This window comes from Oncorhynchus gorbuscha, linkage group LG02 (assembly GCF_021184085.1).
Source record: "Oncorhynchus gorbuscha isolate QuinsamMale2020 ecotype Even-year linkage group LG02, OgorEven_v1.0, whole genome shotgun sequence".
Lineage (NCBI taxonomy): Eukaryota > Metazoa > Chordata > Actinopteri > Salmoniformes > Salmonidae > Oncorhynchus > Oncorhynchus gorbuscha.
In genome coordinates this window covers 91,424,397-91,446,780 of record NC_060174.1, presented here as the reverse complement: position 1 = coordinate 91,446,780, position 22,384 = coordinate 91,424,397, and the positions used below count along the sequence as shown (strand labels likewise).

At 42.3% G+C, this 22,384-nt stretch overlaps 1 protein-coding gene across 3 annotated transcripts in view; it reads right to left on the bottom strand.

Moving 5' to 3' along the window:
• LOC124012931 (glutamate receptor ionotropic, kainate 4-like) overlaps positions 1-22,384 on the bottom strand; it is a 73,456-nt gene that overhangs the window by 34,496 nt on the left and 16,576 nt on the right. For all 3 annotated transcript variants that reach the window (XM_046327002.1, XM_046327019.1, XM_046327011.1), the window contains 5 exons: positions 20,035-20,200; positions 18,516-18,694; positions 6,623-6,676; positions 6,000-6,164; positions 4,432-4,584 (listed from right to left, as the gene is read on the bottom strand). In XM_046327002.1, the coding sequence (XP_046182958.1) occupies positions 4,432-4,584; positions 6,000-6,164; positions 6,623-6,676; positions 18,516-18,694; positions 20,035-20,200 (717 nt within the window). The remainder of the gene's footprint in view (positions 1-4,431; positions 4,585-5,999; positions 6,165-6,622; positions 6,677-18,515; positions 18,695-20,034; positions 20,201-22,384) is intronic.

Here is a 22,384-nt window from a genome sequence, read left to right as displayed (position 1 = left end):
AAATTTATCTATGGATTAAACATTTTTAAAAACATTGTCAGAAAGATAGGAATACATTGAAATAAGTATAGAAACCTAGTTAATCCTTCTGCATTTATAAAGATCTTTGAAATTGTGTGTGACCCAAATATTTCAATTTCTGTCACTGAAGGGCACATGACTAAAATAGGTTTGCATGGCAGAAGGATTAATAGGCAGCAATTGACTTTGTAGATTAACCTGAGACCCAGATACTTCACCAAATGTCTTTAGTAGAACCAAGATCTCTAAAAGACCAGTTAAAAAAGCCTCAGACATCTATTATATAATGTCATCCACATAAAGTGAAACTTTATTCGAAGAGGGGGCTTAGAGCATACCATTGATAGCGGTGCTATTACATATTGCTATGGCTAAAGGCTCAATTGCAATGGCAAACAGCTGAGGGGATAGAGGACAACCCTGTCTTATCCCACGTTGAAGTTGGAAAGTATCTCTACATTGCAATTCTGTAAAGAAATTTGCCTCTATGAACCACTCAAGTTGTTTTTATTCTCATTATATGTGAAATACATGCTTGCCTCATTGTTGAGGAGTATGATTCCTCAAATATGGAAACCAAGAGAGGAGAGAGTTGATCTGATTATTTTTTAAATAATTAGCTTGGAAGTCCGTCGGATTTACCACACTGCATAGATTTAATTGCCAACACAATCTCTTCTACAGCGAACTGTTCTTCTAATTCAGCAGTTCTCAGGGTCAACTGTAGGAATATCTAAATTCTCAAAGGTGTCAAGTAAGGTGACATTACCAGTGGATTCTGAAGTATATAATTGTGATATAATTGTGACCTCTAAATGATCAATACATGTGTTACATAGCCCATCAGTTCTAAGGTATGGTTTGATTTGCGGTTCTCTGAGCAGCTTTTTTCAGCTTGTCAAGTTGAAAGAAGATCAAACTCTGTATGAAGTGTCAAACGTTGTTTTAGTAAATCTGGGGATGGAGAGTGTGAATATGACATTTCCAAATCAAGATTTATTTGTAAATTCCCCCTAGGTATGGAATATCCTTCCTTAATCTTGCGCTGTACGAAATAATTTGGCCTCTTAGATCAAATCAAATTTTATTGGTCACATACAAGTGATTAGCAGATGTTTTTACGGAAGTAGCGAAATGTTGTGCTTCTAGCGCTGACAGTGCAGTAATATCTAACAAAATACACAACATATACCCAATACACACAAATCTACGTAAGAATGAATTAAGACTATATACATATGGACGAGCAATGTCAGAGCGGAATGGACTAAGACACAGTAGAATAGTATAGAAAACAGTATATACAGTGGGGCAAAAAAGTATTTAGTCAGCCACCAATTGTGCTAGTTCTCCCACTTAAAAAGATGAGAGAGGCCTGTAATTTTCATCATAGGTACACTTCAACTATGACAGACAAAATGAGAAGAAAAAAATCCAGAAAATCACATTGTAGGATTTTTAATGAATTTATTTGCAAATTATGGTGGAAAATAAGTATTTGGTCAATAACAAAAGATTATCAATACTTTGTTATATACCCTTTGTTGGCAATGACAGAGGTCAAACGTTTTCTGTAAGTCTTCACAAGACTTTCACACACGGTTGCTGGTATTTTGGCCCATTCCTCCATGCAGATCTCCTCTAGAGCAGTGATGTTTTGGGGCTGTTGCTGGGCAACACAGACTTTCAACTCCTTTCAAAGATTTTCTATGGGGTTGAGATCTGGAGACTGGCTAGGCCACTCCAGGACCTTGAAATGCTTCTTACGAAGCCACTCCTTCAGTGTGTTTGGGATCATTGTCATGCTGAAAGATCCAGCCACGTTTCATCTTCAATGCCCTTGCTGATGGAAGGAGGTTTTCACTCAAAATCTCATGATACATGGCCCCATTCATTCTTTCCTTTACATGGATCAGTCGTCCTGGTCCCTTTGCAGAAAAACAGCCCCAAAGCATGACGTTTCCACCCCCATGCTTCACAGTAGGTATGGTGTTCTTTGGATGCAACTCAGCATTCTTTGTCCTCCAAACACGACGAGTTGAGTTTTTACCAAAAAGTTATATTTTTATACTTTAAGGTGATTTAAATGAGAAAAGGAACCTTAAATCACCCAGTGAAACTTAACATTACAGCTGGCAAAAGTGACCAAGCAACCAGCTGTCCCTCTCACGAGATTAGGCCTAGCCATATAAATTCAGGTGGAAAAAGATTACAGATGACAATATACAATAATATTTTTCAAAAAATAGCTAATAAAAAAAAGGTAGAAGAACAATAAAAAAAACAACAACAATACTCTGAAGTCTGGTATGAAAAAGAAACACACCCTGGTCACCTAATAGAACAAGGTAATCCCGACGCAGATATCCACACATAATGTGCTTGTAGTGGGGAACACTAAACCTATCCAGGAGAGAGCCATGCTGAAATAGTGAAGGGTTTAAAAACAAGTTGCGCATAATAAATAAATAAGAAATACTTATTTACAACTCAAAACTAGGCTATTTTAAAAGAAAGTATAAAACATTTTATAAATCACATCTTACAGCAATACCACTAAGTTGGCAGCAATGTCTTTAAAGAAATGACGAAACCTAATAATAAAACTTAGCTTTATCTACCCCGGATACTGGTACCATCGATAAATAGAAAGCTTTATCTACCCCGGATACTGGTACCATCGATAAATAGAAAGCTTTATCTACCCCGGATACTGGTACCATCGATAAATAGAAAGCTTTATCTACCCTGGATACTGGTACCATCTACCCTGGATACTGGTACCATCGATAAATAGAAAGGAGCATCTTCATGGTAATAAAATAAAACTTTAAAACAAAAGGAGAATTGACTCACCAAAACTAAGGCACTAATGTAACCTAATAATAATAATAATATCAACTGATACCACTGGCAACGCTATACAATATCTACAAAAGAGAGACTGAGTCTGCAGTGGTAGACACATTCGTCCATTACCCTAAATCGCCAAAAATAGGTGAACATTCAGCCATTTGTTTCATCCGACCTTGGTAGAATGTTCGCCTTCTTGAAGGCCATCACCTTACGGGGTCTAGGAACTCTTTCTCAGTGCTGTTGTATGTTATACGGAGGCGGGTAGGGGCGGCAGGGTAGCCTAGTGGTTAGAGCGTTGGACTAGTAACCAGAAGGTTGCAAGTTCAAATCCCTGAGCTGACAAGGTACAAATCTGTTGTTCTGTCCCTGAACAGGCAGTTAACCCACTGTTCCTAGGCCGTCATTGAAAATAAGAATTTGTTCTTAACTGACTTGCCTAGTTAAATAAAGGTAAAATAAATGTAAAAAGCGACACCATACCGAAGATCGGTCCATCCACGGAGCAGACTCTTGACATGGTTGAAAGTGGCACGGTCACAAGCAATGCTGGGGGCATAGTCTGGGAAGACAGAGATGGGTGCTCCGTTGCATCGAAGTGGGCAAAATTCTCTGGTACGCCGAAGAACCTCAATACAATCCTGATAGTATTGTAGTTTAGCCACAATGTCACAAGGTTTTTCCACCAGGCTTTCTTGCTTGAGAGCCCTGATGTGAGCGGTCTACAAGGACGTCTTCATCGAATTTGAGGGTTTCCTTCAATAACTTTGAGACCGAGGAAGTAGAACTTGAGCCCAGGTCCCCCCATGATCCTGATATTGGATCTTTGCATATGACCTTGTAAATGTATGCATTGTTCCTTTAGGCTAGCCACATCAGTTTCAAGCTTCTTTACTGTGGTTTGTAGCGTAGACATGTCGTCTGTACATGTTGACAAGCCTTGTTCCATGTCGGAGACGGTTTTCTTAACTGTACAAATTATTGCTGTATGCTTTGCGAGTTCATTCTTAACTGCTTGTAACTCCGACTTAATGAAATTAAAGTCCTCACTGAGCGCCTCCTTGAGTTACTACTTGAGTATAGATTAAATGTCCGCTCTGAGGGCAGCAAGAATCTCGGCCTTCAAATCCTCTGTGTAATTTTTTTGTTGAAGAACTCGAGCTCCTCGTCTTGGGCCTAGTATTTTCTCTTTTGTCAGTGAATCCGCTAAACTTAAACTTTCAGGTTATGCACCATTTACACACTAAAATAAAAATAAAAGTTGAACAAAGTAAAGCACGTCATTCAAAGGCGGTGTTTCCTAATTATTTTTGGGTCAAAGTGCAAAGAAAGTATTAAATAAATGCAATTTCAGGAGGAGCTCCCTTACTAGCGCCCCCCAAATTTAAAAACTTTTGATATACATAGCTTCTCATATTCAGTTTATTGAGAAGTCATTGAAAATGTCATTTTTTCAATCATTGGAATTTCAGATTACCTTCTGAATTGACTGCCTTCAATTCTAATTGACCCCAACCCTGGTGTGTGTACACATGCATGCGAGTTGTCAGCGCTCACCATCCGTAGGTAGTTCATCAGGCTGGTGCCGTGCTCCCAGATTTTGGGTGATTGACAGGTTAGCTGTGTGGCGCCCACGCTCTGGCTGCGGTTGAGCTCCCTCACAGCGGACACCACCACATGCATGGCATCAAACAGCAGGGCTGGGGATAGCTGGGGGACAGAGAGATATAGAGAGGAGATGGTAGATGGTTGAAGGAGAAAGGGAGAAAGAAAACAGATAGGTAGAAGGTTGATAGAGATGTATAGACAAAGGGGAGAGAGAAAAGCAGTGATGGGCATAGGGTTAAAGGAGAGCAAGGAAGAATGAGAGAAAATACAGGGTTGATGGAGAGAGAGCAAGATACACACTCAAATGCTGGATTAGGAAATTAGAGTCTTGATACTAAACTATATATTTAGATATTCCATCCAGTTATAGCGTTTCTCTCTAAGTCTGAAAGAGCTTCATTGTAGGAGTGGGAGGAAACTAAGAAAATAATCCTCCTTAAATGTTCCGCACAATGGCAGGGTGGATTCCAGAAAGATATATAACAATACCCATCTGAATAAGAGAAGGCAGCTCGCTTACTGCTGGTGAATACAAAGTAAGCACACAGAGACGTTATAGAGAATGGGGAGAGAGAGTAGGCAAATAAATTCATATTCTACAATAGAGTAAAAACAACCTAGTAGTTACAGTAGGAACACAGCTAGCTCTGTTGTAATGTAACATTGATTAACAAAGCACAAACTGTAGGGGGAGATTCAATGTGGATTCTTTGTCTCCTTAATGTTGACGTCAGAAAGCACAACACAGCATCTTCAATCCAATGAAAAGTCCATTAATTAAAAAATAATTTGAAATCACTTTATTAATCAGAATGTGTTGAGGCAAAACTCAAAACCCCAGGGTATTAATTGCACATTCAGCTTGATTGGGAAGAGTGTTGTTGTGCCTTGTGTTCTTTGTGCCAGAAACATGCAATTACTTTGGCTGGGGTTAGTTTGAAACCTTAGCCGAGGAGGACTGTTAAATGAGTACACTTGATTGAGTGAATGTACTAAAAGCTTTTAAGCTTTTCATCTGTTGTTGCGAGGCAACTGGGGCTTAGTAGATTTTTTGTCATGTCAATTTTAGGGAATCACCATGTCAGCTCTTAACAATATATGGTAAGGGGGCATGTGAGCTGCTCAGGGAAAACTCTGGGCCCTAGTAATAGTATTTCCTGGAAGGTCATGTGGTCAAGAATATCTCCTAACCCTACCTGTGAATTTGTATCCATCTCTGCTTTCAAGGACTCAATTACGGGCACCATTTGTGAAATTGCTATGAAAGGCCTACATGTTATTCTTACAAGTAACTGAGCAATCACATACATTTTCCCAAACCAAATATTGGCTGATCGTTTACGTGTTGTTGCCATGTCTTTCTGACCTTGTGTTGTGATGTCTTTCTATGTCTCATATTGTGCCTTTAATTTTATTTATTTAGCCCGCACTTGCCAGGCTGTTATTATAAATAAGAACTTGTGCTTAATTGACTTGCCTGGTTAAATAAAAAACAATCAAAATGGAGCTTTGCTCACCGGGACCCCAGTGAAAGGGGCATGGTCACAGTTTTCCTGCCAGGAGCGGTTGAGACTGAGGAGGAGGTCAGGGAAGTAAGGATGGCTGTGGTTGAGGACAGAGAAGCCAAGGATGTTGACCCAGCGCTTCACCAGGATGTCATCCAACTGCAGCAGAGAAAACTCCTGTATGCGAGAAGAGACACCAGTTCAGTCGGTTTAACATTTTGCTGCGTGTACATACTGAACAGCACATTCGTTCAACATTCTTTGAGGTATATTTTCCCGTTTGGTGGGTGTGGTGGCCGTGTGAACACTGATCTTTAGGTGGGACTCGAAGCAGTGAGTGATGTATTTTAAGAAAACTCAAAACTTGTGGAAAAGCATACCACATGCAATCACCCTCTGAGCTTTGCTTTCACCTGTTCAGTGCTTTGACATAAATGCAGATGTAGGAAAATGAGACATAACTAACTAGTCACTATTGAAATGCATGCACAGCTAAAGAACCAGTCTTATCAAGCACGGTTTTGTGTTGAAACAGGCTGTACTTAGAATGAGACACATTGCATATAGAGTAGCACTGAACTCAGTTTTATTGACCTAATTCCATGGTAAAATAATATTTACATCTGGCCTCTTACCATTGTGGTGAAGATGTAGGTGTAGTAGATGGACAGCATCCCCAACTCTGACGCCTGAGAGAGGGAGAGATGGTGGCGGGAAGGAGAGAGATAGAGGGAGGGAGGAAGGGGGCTGTAGAATCCGTCTGGTTTCACTCACCCCAAACTAGTACATTCTCTCAGCAGTAGTCTACACAGTGGAATATCATTTGTCTAGGGGTCAGTGTATGACTTAATTTCTGTGGAATGCCTGAGAAACATACTTTAATGAACAAAAGTCAAAGAAAAGGGAGGGGAGTTCCATTTTTGTCTGTGTTCAGAATATATTTCCCATGAGAGACTGTGCTGTCAAATTGATAATGAAAAATGGCTAAACTTGATAAACACAAATGTTTAACCTCACAACAGATAACACATGATCAGAATTGCAGCCATATGACTTTTGCCCAGTTTTTGTAGAGCACTAGTACAAATCAAGCTGGTGAACTGGCAGACAGACAAGTCAATTGGCTTCTGACAGGCTTGGTCAAAAATCACATTGAGAAAAAGGTTGTCAAGTTTGCTCTGCATCATCTGCCGTCAACACTGAGGCAAACGACAACTTAAAGGCAAACTTTACAACCAGGAGATAAGGAATGAGTCTGAAATGGCACCCTATTCCCTATAGAGAGCACTGCATTTGACCAGGGTCCATAGGTCATCATGGGTCCTGGTCAAAAGTAGCACACTATATAAGGAATAGGGTGCCATTTCAGACAAAGCCAAAGAGTAAGAAACCGTAGCTGTGCTTTAGAATATTTCAAACTTTTAGAGTAGTACTTTATTTGCCCATCTTATAAAGGAAATTGATCAGATTGTATAATGAACAAATGTAAGGTTTTTCAAGGGGGAAAAAATAATAATAATTTGATAAAAGTTTCTTCTGCATAATGTTTTTCTAGAAATTTAAGGTCAGAATCTGCAGCCAATACATTGTCTCCATACAATGTGGATGGAGATTGTGAAGCGTGTTATGTTTTGTTCCAGTTACAATGCCTCTATGCTTTTTACATTACCCTCAAAGCAGCCGGCACATAAAACTATTTTGAATGTGTATTTCCTCTACATAATCCACCTGACTTCAATTTGCTGCTTCCTGAATCCACATCATTGGTTAGCTCACAAATAATGATGCCTCAAGCCCGAGCAGCTTCTTGTCTGTAACATAATCAAGAATTTTCACACTAACATGATGTGCTTTTAGGGAAACCACTTCAATTATTGCCCTTGGAAAGACATCCATTTTATTTTGGGGGATTTTTCAAGTTTATTGGACAGAGAGGCATGGAAGAGGGACAGGAAAGGAGGGAGGAGAGATGCTAGAGGGGAGTGGGGCTCGAATTCCAACCCACGCCAGCACACACATACATATAAGCTCTGAAGGCGCAGTAGTAACCAATAGACCACCCCAGGCCACAGTCAGAAACCTCTACCTAAACTTCTTGAATAGTAGAGAAAAAATTAACTCTGTATTCCATGTTGTCAGCAGACATTAGTATTCTCTTTATGATGGTTGGGAAGTTTGCCTGGGAAAACATATTTTATAGTTTCATATTTCAAAGTGTTCATTTTCTCCTGTCCCTTGGGATTACTTTAAAGGAAGAGAAAATTCCAAAAACAATGTGAAATTTTTACTTGACAACTTTTTACTTTGCAAACCAATCATAAAGCCAGTCAAATAAATAAGTCATGCCAATTTTGGTTATTATAAATTCATAAGAACATGACCCAAAGCTTTTCCACGGATCTTTGAAACTTCTATTAGATGCGTAACAGAAGCTGTCTAATACTAGTGCTTACTATTCATGTGTCAAAATAGTAATGCTTTTAGTAATGTTAGTACCAAGCATGCACTTGCAAACAATCAAAAATGCACAACCACTTGTAAATCGTTATCATATAGGTATTATTGGATACAAACAAGCATAGTGAGTCATATAAACAGATATTGAATGGGAAAATGTTAAACATTTATACAATTTTTATAATGTACATGTAATCTGTTACATGTAAGGGATTACAAAAAAACGTTAACTAATCTGTTATGTTACCAGCAAAAATATTGTAATCAGATTACAGATAGTTTTGAACTACTACATGATTAATTTGAGTATTACTTGAGAGAGGATGTTCGTGGGAAAAAAGAAAAAAATCGGACACTTCTGTTTTCTCAATGACATTCAAAGCAGCATTGCAAAAAGGCGCAAGTTAAAGTTTGTTCCGCCTGAGAGAGTCTGACCACAAGTCAGAGACCACTATGATAACACACCAAATGTGTTTGATGGATTGCGGGAAAAGAGCAGGAATACGCTTTTGTAGGCTACAGCCAAAGCTATGTCTTCCAATAGTGCGACTGCTGTCGGCATCCAAAGATTATCCAACTTGAATAAACTTTTGGAGGTAAGGATGACAGCAGTGGTGTAGTCTACGGCGATATGGATATAACTTGTTCTAGATATCTACATTGTGCAATGATGTGAATAACACTGCTGCTCTCTCATTTAGCTATTTGCACCGAACACATTGTGGTTGTGGATGGCTGTTCACAAATCTAAAATGTGTAATTGAACCCAATAATGGTTGAATTCAAGAAGTTTAAGCTGCCTATCAATCATTGTTTTGGAACCAGTGGACAGCCAGTGAAAAATGTGCTCTTGAAATAGCTGCATAGTGCAGATCCCAGTGGTGCTTTTATTTCGCAATCTAATTCATGCTGATTAAAAAATTAAAAAATAAATCCATCGGCCTAATGGACACAAGCTCAAACACTTGTGATAGATTTAAAGCTCCAATCTGTAGTTGCTTCGCACACACACACTTTAAGTCAGAAGTTTACATACACGTAGGTTGGAGTCATTAAAAACTAGTTTTTCAATTAACTTCTTGGATATAGGGGGCGCTCTTAATTTATGGATAAAAAAACATTCCTGTTTTAAACAAGATATTTTGTCACGAAAAGATGCTCGTCTATGCATATAATTGACAGCTTTGGAAAGAACACTCTGACGTTTCCAAAACTGCAAAGATATTGTCTGTGAGTGCCACAGAACTAATGCTACAGGCGAAACCAAGATGAAATTTCATACAGCAAGTGCCCCAGATTTTGAATGGGCTGTGTTCCAATGTCTCCTTATATGGCTGTGTATGGGTCACGAATGAGCTTAGACTTTCTGTCGTTTCCCCAAGGTGTTGACAGCATTGTGACGTATTTGTAGGCAAATCATTGGAAGATTGACCTTAAGAGACTACATCTACCAGGTGGCTGCTTGGTGTCCTCCGTTGCAATTATTGCGTAATCTCCAGCTGCGTGTATTTTTTGTTTGTGGAGGTCTAAATTTTTTTCTGAGTTCCTGGCTGATTTCTTTTGATTTTTCCATGATGTCAAGCAAAGAGGCACGGAGTTTGAAGGTAGGCCTTGAAATACATCCACAGGTATACCACCAATTGACTCATATCTGATATCATACTGATATCATTTAGCCTATCAGAAGCTTCTAAAGCCATGACATAATTTTCTGGAATTTTCCAAGCTGTTTAAAGTCACAGTCAACTTAGTGTATGTAAACTTCTGACTCACTGGAATTGTGATACAGTGATAAATAATATGTCTAAACAAAAACTCAAGCCTGAGCCTGATGAGCCATACATTTTATGAGTCCAAGCTCAAAAAAGCACAAATGATTGTGCCATTATCCAATACATATATGATATAGGCTACTGCACATTACGCACAACAGAAAATTGCTGCAAATAAACCACTACTGAAGGACACCAAGAAGAAGAGATTTGCTTGGGCCAAGAAACGCGAGCAACGGACATTAGACTGTTGAAAATCTGTCCATTGATGAGTCCAAATTTGATATTTTTGGTTCCAACCTCTGTGTGGTCTCTGGGAGACGAAGAATAGGTGAACGGATGATCTCCGCATGTGTGGTTCCCACCGTGAAACATGGAAGAGAAGGTGTGATGGTGCTTTGTTGGTGACACTGTCTGATTTGTTTAGAATTCAAGGCACACTTAACCAGCATGGCTACCACAGCATTATGCAGTGATACACCATCCCCTCTGGTTTGGGCTTAGTGAGACGATCACTTGTTTTTCAACATGACAATGACCCAACACACCTCCAAGCTGTGTATGGGCTTTTGACCAAGAAGGAGAGTGATGAAGTGCTGCATCAGATGACCTGGGCTCCACAATCACCCGACCTCAACCTAATTGAGATAGTTTGGGAATAGCTGGACTGCAGAGTGAAGGAAAAGCAGCCAACAAGTGCTCAGCATATGTGGGAACTCCTTGAAAACTGTTGCTGAAGACAGCATTCCAGGTGAAGCTGGTTGAGAGAATGCCAAGAGTGTGCAAAGCTGTCATCAAGGCAAAGGGTGATGTAATAGTGATGTCGTCACTATTATTCTACAATGTAGAAAATAGTAAAAATAAAGGAAAACCATTGACTGAACAGGTGTGTCAAAACTTTTGACTGGTACTGTATATATCTCCAACCTGTATATATTCTTGAAGAATATAACTTATAAATGCCTCATGAGCTCAGTTCATCGCTTCTTGGCCTTCTGGCTAAGATCAAGTGTAGTGTTCTTGACAGGTGCTGCGCTTGATCAGAGAAGTGATCGCAGGCCGGAGGGCGCCCGGGAAATTGTGCTATTTATTTTTGTTTAAAATCAGTATTGTTGTATTGTTTCACTATTGTTTTTTGTCCTGGGTTAGGTGGTGGTTCTGGTGGTGGACTACAAGTGCACCAGCACCTGTAGGGTGAGTTTAAAGGCCCTCTGGTCCTTTTTCTTTCTTATTTTATTTAAATTTCAGTTCTCCCCGTTTGTCCTGTTTTGTACCTCTCCTCCCCTTTGTATACTACCCTCCCTCCCTTCAATTATTCCTACTGAGTTTTGTGTTGCCTGCTAGCCAGCAGGGCTTTCTGGCTTGTTGGAACGCTAGCCTCCTGGCCCTTTAGGCGTGGCAGGCATTGCATTGTTGCGTGTTTGTCTGACTGTATTCTCCTTGTTCCCATCCACCTTGTACTTGTTAGTTCACCCCCTAAAATTGCCCTATAGGAGGGGCTTCGATGTCAGTTTTGCCAATGCCAGCTTCCTGAGGGAGTTCTGGGGGAAACTCCAGAACGCCCTGAACACCCAGGGGTCCCTCACAGCAATGTTTGAGGTGACCAAGCTGACGGATAATAGCATTAAAACTGTTATTATCCGTATGTACAATGAAACCGTACAGCCGGAGGACGTTGCAGTATGGCTGGGCAGGTACTGCAACGTGAAGGGTCCCCTGATCCAGGTAAAAGACCTCGATGGGATCTGGACAGGGGCCTGGAGGGTCACTGTCCAGCAAAGGGAGGACCTTGGGGGCTATGGTGGGTTGAAAGCCATCCCATCCACCATAGACCTCGGAGAGAACAGGGGCCATGTTCACTACCAGGACCAGCCCAAGCTGTGCCGTAAGTGTGGTGAACATGGCCACCTTGCAGATGCCTGTCAGAAGGTCGTCTGCATGAAGTGCCGGGAGGTGGGCCACCGCTACGAGGAGTGCACGGACGAAGGTCGTGCAACCTCTGTGGCGAGCGGTCCCACCTCACCCGCGACTGCCCCTCCTCCTGGGCCAACAGGGCCAAGGCTGGAAGGAGGGATTGGGCGGCCGCGGACCGGGCTTTCAGGCGCCAGAGGGCTGGAACGGCAGTTGCCGAGGTGGTAGTGGAGGAGCCGGTGGTGGTGGAGGAGGAGGCAGTAGTGGAGCCGGTAGTGGTGGTGGAGGAGACAGTTGTGGAGCCGGTGGTGGTTGTAGTGGAGGGCGCGGAAGGTGTAGTGGTGGAAGAAGTGGGAGGAGAGGACAAAACCCTCCCCACCCCAATCCCCCTGCCCCAGACTAATGTGACCCCTGAAGGAGAAAGTGCCGAGAAAGACGGCTCCGGGAGAGATGTTCAGAGAAAGCTCCCAAAGTGGGTCGGATATTATAGGGTAGGTGTTAGAAAGCACCATGGAGACGGTGTCAGAAGGTACGGGGGAGGAGGGGGAGATTCTGGAGAAACACCTCCCCCCACGTAAAAGAAACGTTGAGGAGCTCTCTGACCCCGAACAGGATGAGGAGAAAAAGGGAAAGGTGGAGTGGGAGAGCTCCCAGGGGGAGGAAGAACTCAGATCCTTCCCCTCCAACTCCCCCAATCAAGTCTCCTTTTTAAGTCCTGTTTTAATAACCTCCTCTCCCTTCCAAACCCCTTTACCCCAGAGGGAGAGAGAGAAAGTCCCTGAAAACGAACCCCCTTTTAACTGTTCAATGCTTTTTCTTTTAGCACTGTTTTTACTCACCCCTTTTATGGCTTTTAAAATCACCACTATAAATGTGAGGAGTGTAAGAACAACAACAAGAGCAGTCAGTTTTATCCTTTTTAGCAAGGTTTAACTCTGATGTGTTTTTACTACAGGAGTGTGGTCTACCCTTTTTATCCTCTTACAGGAAATGGGAGGATATGTGGCAGCACGGGCCCTCCATTTGGAGTGGTTCCAATTTGAACAAGAATGACGGTGTTGACATTTTAATCAAGACCCCACAGGTGGTGGTGAAGGGGAGCACGGTGGTGGTAGGTGGGCGTGCTCTTTTAGCCAATTGTACTTTTATGGGGAGGGATTTTAACGTGCTAAATGTGTATGGTTTTAACGATAAACATGACCGGTGCACACTTTTAGAGGACCTGCAGTCCCACATGCTAGGGAGGGATCCTCTAGTGGTGGGAGGGGATTTTAATTGTGTTTTAAGTAGAGCAGACAGGAGAGGGGCAGGATGGGATTTTAAGGTAGACAGGTCAAGTGTTTTATTGCAAGGGCTGTGCAGGGATTTTAAACTGACTGACTGTTTTAAAACCCTGCATCCAAGAGAGGAGGGCTTCACCTGGACCAGTGGTGATGGCACCAGAGCCTCTCACACTGATTATCTGTTTACCCGGGACTGTCCCCCAACTGATGCTAGAATAACCGCTGCTTTCTTCTTAGATCACGTAATGCTGACGTGCACCCTTCACTAACTTCGAGTGTGACTGTGGGAAGAGGCCCCTGGAAATTGAACTGCTCCCTTTTAGAAGATGATAGAGTAGTTAGTCAGTAAAGAGAGCAGTTCAGCCAGTGGCAGACGCTACAGGACTTCTTTGACACACAAAAGCACAGTGGTGGGAAATGGTGAAGGGAAGGACGAGGACCTTCTTTAGAGAGATAGGAAAGAAAAAAAGCAAAGAAAAATACAGACGCATGGTGGGACTGCAAAAGCAACTGGAAAGGTATTTTAACCTATGCCAACAGGGCCTTGATTTTAACCAAGAAATTAAAGAAGTAAAAAAGGAAATGGCATTTTTAGCAGAACAGAGAAGCAAGGGTGTTATTTTAAGAAGCAAGGAAAGGGAATTAGAAGAGGGGGAGAAGTGCACAAGGTACTTTTTAAAGAAAATAGTTAGTAAGGGTAGGTTAATGACTCGTTTAAAAAATAAAGATGGGGTTTTAAAAACAGATACAGAAGGAATAAAATAAGTAGTTGAGGGTTTTTATGGGGAACTGTTTGGGGTAAAAGATGTGTGCGAAGAAACAATGGGGGACCTTTTAACATACATCGACAAGACCCTACCCAATACAGAAGACCTGACGAGGACAGAAATCGAACAAGGACTGAAACATTTTAAGAGGGGTAAATCACTGGGGGAGGAGGGCCTCCCTTTGAAGTTTTATTTGACATTTTGGGATGTTTTAGCCGACGAACTTCTGACTGTTATTACCGACTTTGAACATCTTGACAGACTACCTGACAGTTTTAGAGTGGGGATCGTGACTCTTTTATATAAGAAAATGACAGGACGGACCTGAAGAACTGGAGACCGATAACCCTTTTAAACTTTGATTGTAAACTTTTTACCAAGGTTTTAACACTCAGAATGACTTCTGTTTTAGGGGAGATGATCCACCCGGACCGAACCTGTGCCGTGCCCGGAAGGAAGATCACGGGCAGCCTGATACTGATCCGAGATGCCATCTGTTATGCGAGAGACAGAAACATGCGGCTTGTAGTCCTACATTTAGATTTTGAAAAAGCCTTTGATTGGGTCTCGCACCAGTACCTCTTTAAGGTACTGCAGAAAATGGATTTCCCGGACAAGTTCTTAGCTTGGGTGGGACTGCTGTACGGGGACATCACCAGCAAAATCCTTGTAAATGGGCATCTGTCAAAAGCAGTGGGAGTACACTGCGGCGTCCGTCAGGGCTGTCCGTTATCTCCTCTTCTGTTCGTGGCCTGTATTGAACCACTGGCACAGGTCTTGAGAAGGGACCAAGGGATCAGTGGGGTGGGTATCCCGGGGAGTGGGGGGATGACCGCCAAGTGCGTCTTTTACATGGACGACGTCAACATTTTATGTACCGACCTTTTATCCATCGACAGGACACTGGACAGGACTGACTGGTACGGACGAGCCTCTGGGGCGAGACTGAACAGAGACAAGACAGAGGCCCAATTCTTCGGATCGTGGGCAGACCCAGACTTGACCAGACTACCTCTGACAGTTAAACCGACGGACATAAGGGTACTGGGGGTCAAGTTTGACCGGGGGGGGGGAGGAGGGAGCGGTAACTGGAGTGGAATCCTGGGGACAGTAAGACAGAGACTGGGTTTTTGGGGACTACGACAGCTGACTTTTGAGGGCAAGGTTTTAATCATTAAAGCTGTGATTTTACCTGTGCTTTTATTAATCAGTTCTGTTTTTATCCCCCCCTCGAAGGAGTATTTTAGACCTGGAGCGGATGCTTTTTTACTTCCTGTGGGGAGGCAAGTGGGAGAGGCTGAGGAGGGAGGTGGTCAAGAGGCCCAGGTCCAAGAGGGGGGAAAGGCTTGCCTGACCTCTACTTGTTCCTGGGCAGCCGCTACACAGCGTTACATCTGACTCTTGCCACCTCCCCGGTCAACAACAAGACTCAGGCCCTCGCACGGTTCTGGCTGGGATCTTACCTCAGGACTCTGAGGCTGATCCCAGTCGACCTGCGAGCCCCAGTCTCTTTCCTGCTCCCCACCCACTACGTCCAGCTCCAGACATTTAAAACTGGAAAATTAAGCAGTCACGGTTTTAACTAAACACAGCTCTCTTCTTTCTCTTGTGCAGGAACGGGAACCAGTGTGTCCAGCTATAGGCGAGCCCACAACGGTCTGGCGCAACGTGGCCCATCCTGCTCTCCTGAATCGGCATCGGGACCTGTCCTGGATGGTCACCCACGAGATCCTCCCGGTCAGGGCCGTCATGCACTCACGGGGCATGGCGAGGACATCCGCGTGCCCCCGACCAGGCTGCGGCCAAGAAGAGTCGATGAGGCACATGCTCTGGGAGTGCAGAGCCGCCAGGGACCTGTGGAAGGAAGCAGGCCCCCTGATCATCTCGTGTCTGCCAGCAGGGGAGGACCTAACACCTCAGCTCATGCTGTACGGGGTGGGCCGAAGGCCCTTTCCACCAAAGGCCTTCACCAAGTTCTGGCCCACCCTCACGTGCCTGAAGGAAGCACTGTGGTCCTCCCGTAACCTGCTGGTAGCGAAAAACGTAGAGACCACCCCCCAGGCAGTGGCCATGTTAGCCACGGAAGCCCTGGGGTGGTACGGAAGGAAGGGGGCCTTGACCCCAGGCGAAGGGTCCCCCACAACACCCTCGGTCCCAGCGGCCACGGCCTGACAGCGCTGCGGCGCCTAGGGCGATGCGCCTAGGGGAGGGATCTCCTCTGGGTCCCGAAGGATGAGAGCAGGATGAGGCGAGTTTGATAAGGACTCACCCCGCTCCTGTACAAGGGACCCGAAGACAGCCTTTTAACAAAGTGACTTTTTGACATGTTTCCCATGTCTTAAAAATGTTTTATCTTTGTTAAATCATTTGTACACATTTTAAATGGCTTTTACAGATTTGATTTTTATACAATGGTTGTTTTTAATTGTCTCAACAACATGTACTTTTTAACAAATTTAAATGTAATTTTCAAATGTTGTGTTTTTATGCTTTATCGCCGTTTTTATGTGTAAAAATGATATGCAAATATGTATGAGCTGTTTTTAAAAGGAATCGTGATAATAAAAACTTTTCCAAAAGAAAAAATGAGCTCAGTTCAACTGTCACATTCCATGACAACTCAAAATATAAGCTTGTTTTTCTCCAATGTTTGTGAACAGTGTAAATGTAAACAAACTTTTTATAGCCTCATAACAGAGTTAAAACAATAAGTTTGATATCATGAATGGTCCGTCCTTGCACCCATAGCGCTGTCTATTAATCTGAAAGTGGTTACATTTCTCCAGACCCAACCCTCAGTCTCCATCCCTCCAGACTCATCCCTCCCTCAGGCAGGGCGAATATTTTGTTATCGTTTCATCTGTGGATTTGCCCTTTAAACAGCTGCATATTATCACAATATCAGTGTCACCAACATAAAGGTAAACAATAGGCCTGTAGCAAATACAGCATATGGCATTCATCTTTCACATGTAAATAGCTCAAAGCATGCCATTCCATGATTGTGGTCCTTCTGTAGCTCAGTTGGTAGAGCAAGGCGCTTGTAACGCGAGGGTTCGATTCCCGGGACCACCCATACATAGAATGTATGCACACATGACTGTAAGTCGCTTTGGATAAAAGCGTCTGCTAAATGGCATATTATGATCGAAGCATTTATTTTTCAACTCAAATCAATGAGCCCAATCAGTCCTCCATAATAACAACATCAAAATCAACAGAGTAGGGCTGGCTAATAAGTCCTTAGTTTTGGGGTTATGCTCAGGTAAAACAATGTCTAATCTATACTTTCAAGTCCTATTTCTTGAAGATCAAAGGGTATAACATTTATTGGAATGACTGGAATTCTGTTAGGCTTTGGTTATTAATGTAAAGATAAAATGTAAATTGTATTATATGTAGTAGAAAGCGATGGTTATAAGAAGCCTACATAACCAACCCATAAAGTAAAATGTAACATCCATATATGGCCAGCTATGTAAACTTTAACATTGATTTATCCTGCAATAGATGTCGTTCAATTGGTAACATACATTTTTGTCTTCTTCTAATACCTCTTAAGGGGAAAGCAATCTAAAAGTAACTGAATAATCAGATTAATGAATGTAATCAGATAGGCTACCTGGGGCAGCTGTCGTTCGGCCTGAACAAGGCAGTTAACCCACTGTTCCCTGGTAGGCAGTCATTGTAAATAAGAATTTGTTCTTAACCAACTTGCCTAGTTAAATAAAGGTTCAATATTTTTTTCTTTAAGACTATGTTACTAAGTTTGGGTAGTCAAAAAGTTACATTACCGATGACAATTTTGGACAAGTAACTGTAACGGATTACCTTTAGAAAGTAACCTACCCAACCTGGTTTGTTTGAACCCAGCTTGTTAGTATAATGAATGTAGTCACTATTAGTCATACTGTATTCCCAATCCCAAATTGCCTCCTAGACCCAACACTCTATGTACCTGTGGAGATCTGAGAGGATTTGATAGATGTAAGCAATATGGTGAAAATTCCACTGAACCTATCAGATGTCAAGGTAGAAAGATGTATTACCATATCACTAGCTAAGCGTCTATAAGAGGGTACGCGTAGCAGTGTACTAGAACATTGTACTGTTGGCTTTCATACTTTTCGAAATCTCAGCGCAGCTCAAGCAATTTCTCCAACTGTCAACACATTCAAATGAATATAAAATGCATACCAGAGATGCGTTGGTTGGGAATTGTGGGAAGGTGTGCGTTCGGGCTGTGCGTCCACGCGGATGGTGGTCTCAGAGCCGCATAGCTATGTCACAATGGGACACCGGAATATCAGGGAGTAAGAGGCCATTTGGGATGCTTACCCGCTCCAGGATGAGGTGGGACACAGTGGCGTTGGCGTCGACTATGATGGTGTCAGTCTGGTCGTTGCGGATCTCTTTTAGAACAGGCATGGGGTCCTGACTGTCATCCAGCACACGAACAGTCAGCGTCTCCTTAGAGATTAGGAACTGACGCAGTAACTGCTCCAGGTTCATCAAACCTGGGACAACAGCAACAATTGGCAATGAAAGTGTAATATTGTATCCCACAGCCCACAACGTTGATACACTTTCTTATGAACATCAGGTCACTACAATATCATCTGAATATCTTCTATTAAAGCCTAATAGTCTAAGTAATGGCCAGTAGGAGACTATTGCAAAGAATTCTGCCTTTGGTGATAGAAGTACCACATTTTACAACTCAGCTAGTCCTTTAAGTAAATCATAGGAAGTATTTTATCCATACAGCCATTGTAGGTTTATACTATCACTCCTTTGTTGGCCGTATTTCCTTACATATGCTTTAAATGCTTGATTTCTGTATTTCAAGTCTGTCCAAAAAGACCAGCATACAGTATGTAATTTACCATCTTCAAAATATAACAATTGTAAGCAAGCAACATCATCTTTCCAGTGCCCAACTAACACTGTGAAAGCAATTTCACCAGGAAATATGCATTCTATTTTAAGATAAGATAACATATTGTTAGAGAAAATACCAGCTGTTAGCCTAAGTATATTTTTAGGTTGGAGGGATTCATCTTATCCACGTTTTATATGGGGCGGCAGCGTAGCCTAGTGGTTAGAACGAATCCCGAGCTGACAAGGTACAAAATCTGTCGCTCTGCCCCTGAACAAGGCAGTTAACCCACTGTTCCTAGGCCGTCATTGAAAATAAGAATTTGTTCTTAACTGACTTGCCTAGTTAAATAAAGGTAAAATAAATATATAAGCATTGGGAACCAAAGCAAAGCTTAACTCATTTCACTCTTTCCACACCTGCCCTTGTCTCTGGGTGATATCCCTGAGGTGGCCTGGCTCCATAGGCCTGTCACACAGACACATGGTGACACACTCACAAACGTCCCAATGACCACGGCAAGACAGAAAAGCTCAATTGGATCAATAATGACCTGCAGATGAGTGATGAGTGCGTGATGTGAATGAAACAAATAATAGTCAGCTTTGGGCAGATGAGTGCTTAAGGGGCAGACTGACAGAGATGACTGACCTGCTAGAGGAAGACTGGTGGTTCCAATGGCTCAGTTGGTCAGAAAACAGTCAACACCAATTTTATGAGTCTGCTAAATTACCATCTCACTACATCGCCTCCTGTTGCTGTATATGCAATGATTGCATGCATGTCCTAAAGTTAAACTGTACAGGGGTATTGTTATCATATAAAACACAGTGGAATTTCCATTACAGTATTTCTATTTCTATGGGTCCATCCATCACAACATAGTTGAGTTCATTGAGTAATTGTATTTCTATAGGATTGTTTACTTGAATGGGAATGTCCATCTAGTAATTTCCATTTCTATGGTTGGCAACTCACAGTCAGCCCTGGCGCAGAGTAGACAGGCGCTGGTGCTGTTGAAGAAGGAGAGCAAGTCCACCACGGCTAGGCTGACATGTGCATTGGTGGGCCGCAGGTCCAGGGGCGAGAAGCGCGGGAAACGGGCCCTCAGGAGGTCCTCGGGGGCCACCCTCACGTAAGGCACCTGGGGGTGTAATGAAAAGCAAATTCAATCATACCGTAGAACAGGGACTGTAAGTATCAATCCTCTCAGAGTAGGAGTGCTGATCTAGGATCAGTTTAGACTTTTATATCATAATGACAATGGACTAAATCAGCACTCCGACTCTAAGAGCCTTGGTACATACTAGAAGTCGACCGATTATGATTTTTCAACGCCGATACTGACACCGATTATTGGAGGACCAAAATAGACGATACCATTTCAAAGGGGTAACTTCAAATGTACCGTTTCTAAGCAGCTGACAAACTAATGCCTTGTGAATGAGAACTATAATACTTATAACTATAAGTAGTCCAGAAAATATGTATACAAAAGTCTGTACAGTATGCTGCAGGAGATGGGAGATGTACTGTGCAGTAAGAATATACTACAGCTATGTTTCAACAAACCAGTGCCTCTCCCCCCTGAACATCCCTTTGAAGCTGCCCACTGAGATGTTTTCAGGACCATAGCCAGCTCCTTCTAGTGCCATACACTGATGAATACTGTATACACACACACACACACACACACACACACACGTAACTGCCAAAATAAAGGAAACACCAACATAAAGTGTCTTAACAGGGAGTTGGGCCACCACGAGCTGCCAGAACAGCTTCAATGATCTTGATTCAAATGAATCACTTACCTTTGAGATTGCAGAGCGCCAAATTCAAATACAGAAATACTTATTATAAAAATTCAGAAAAGATACAACTATTTTACATAGGTTTAAAGATAAACTTCTTGTGAATCCAACCGCCGGTGTCACATTTCAAAAATGCTTTACGACGAAAGCATAACCAGCCAAGCAGAAGAGTTACACAAGTCAGAAATAGAGATCAAATGAGTCACTTACCTTTGATGATCTTCATATTGTTGCACTCAGAAGACATTCATTTATTCAATAAATGTTCCTTTTGTTTGATAAAGTCTCTCTTTATATCCAAAAACCTCCATTTTGTTTGCGCGTTTTCTTCAGTAATCCACTGGCTCAAACGCAGTCACAACAGGTAGACAAAAAATCCTAATTGTATCCGTAAAGTTCATAGAAACATGTCAAACAATGTTTATATTCAATCCTCAGGTTGTTTTTAGCCTAAGTAATCGATAATATTTCAAACGGACAATTAACGTCGTCAAAAAAAAGAGGTAAACAAGAAAGGCACTCTCGGTTGCGCGCATGAAAAAGCTCTGTGACACGGCAGGGTCCACTCATTTTGACTGCTCTTACTCCCTCATTTTTCAGAATATAAGCCTGAAACAATTTCTAAAGACTTGACATCTAGTGGAAGGCATAGGAACTGCAATTTGAGTCCTGAGTCAATGGATACTGTAATGGCATTGAATAGAAATCTACAACAACAACAAAAATCCTACTTCCTGAATGGATTTCTCTAAGGTTTTCACCTGCCAAATCAGTTCTGTTATACTCACAGATACTATTTTAACTGTTTTGTGTTTTCTATCCAAATCTACCAATTATAGGAATATCCTATCTTCTGGGCCTGAGTAGAAGGCAGTTTAATTTGGGAATGCTTTTCATCCAAAATTCCAAATGCTGCCCCCTACCCTAGAGAAGTTAATTGCTTAATTAACTCAGGAACAACACCTGCGTGGAAGCATCTGCTTTCAATATAATTTGTATCCCTCATTTATTCAAGTGTTTCCTTAATTTTGGCATTTACTTGTAAATAGACTAGCAAGCAGCTGATGTCTTCGAAGTCAATATGGCATCTATAGGGCACACAGGGGGATGATAGAACATGAAGTCACGACTGTAATAAACAGAGCTAGTATCCACTGCAGCTATGGGTGAAAAACCACTTGAGTAGAACCAATAGTTTCCTGCATTAACCCACTAAGTGAATCAATAACACTGTGGCTGGCTAGAAGGTTACACTCATTGGTTACACCTCATCACCATAGGCATAATGTTATAAGTATAGAGTTGACTTCGTGCCTGCCCGCTTCTACCTAGCCCTTAATTGTTTCAGCGGTCCAGTGGTAATGTGTTGCCATACAGCGAGACAGACCATGATAAGCTCCAACAGCTGCTCAGCTCTGCTCACAGCAGGACAATGCTCTGCTTTAATAATAATAAAACATCCCAACAGCCATTAGGCTAGGACACAAGGTGAGACACGGCTAATGGGGGAATTG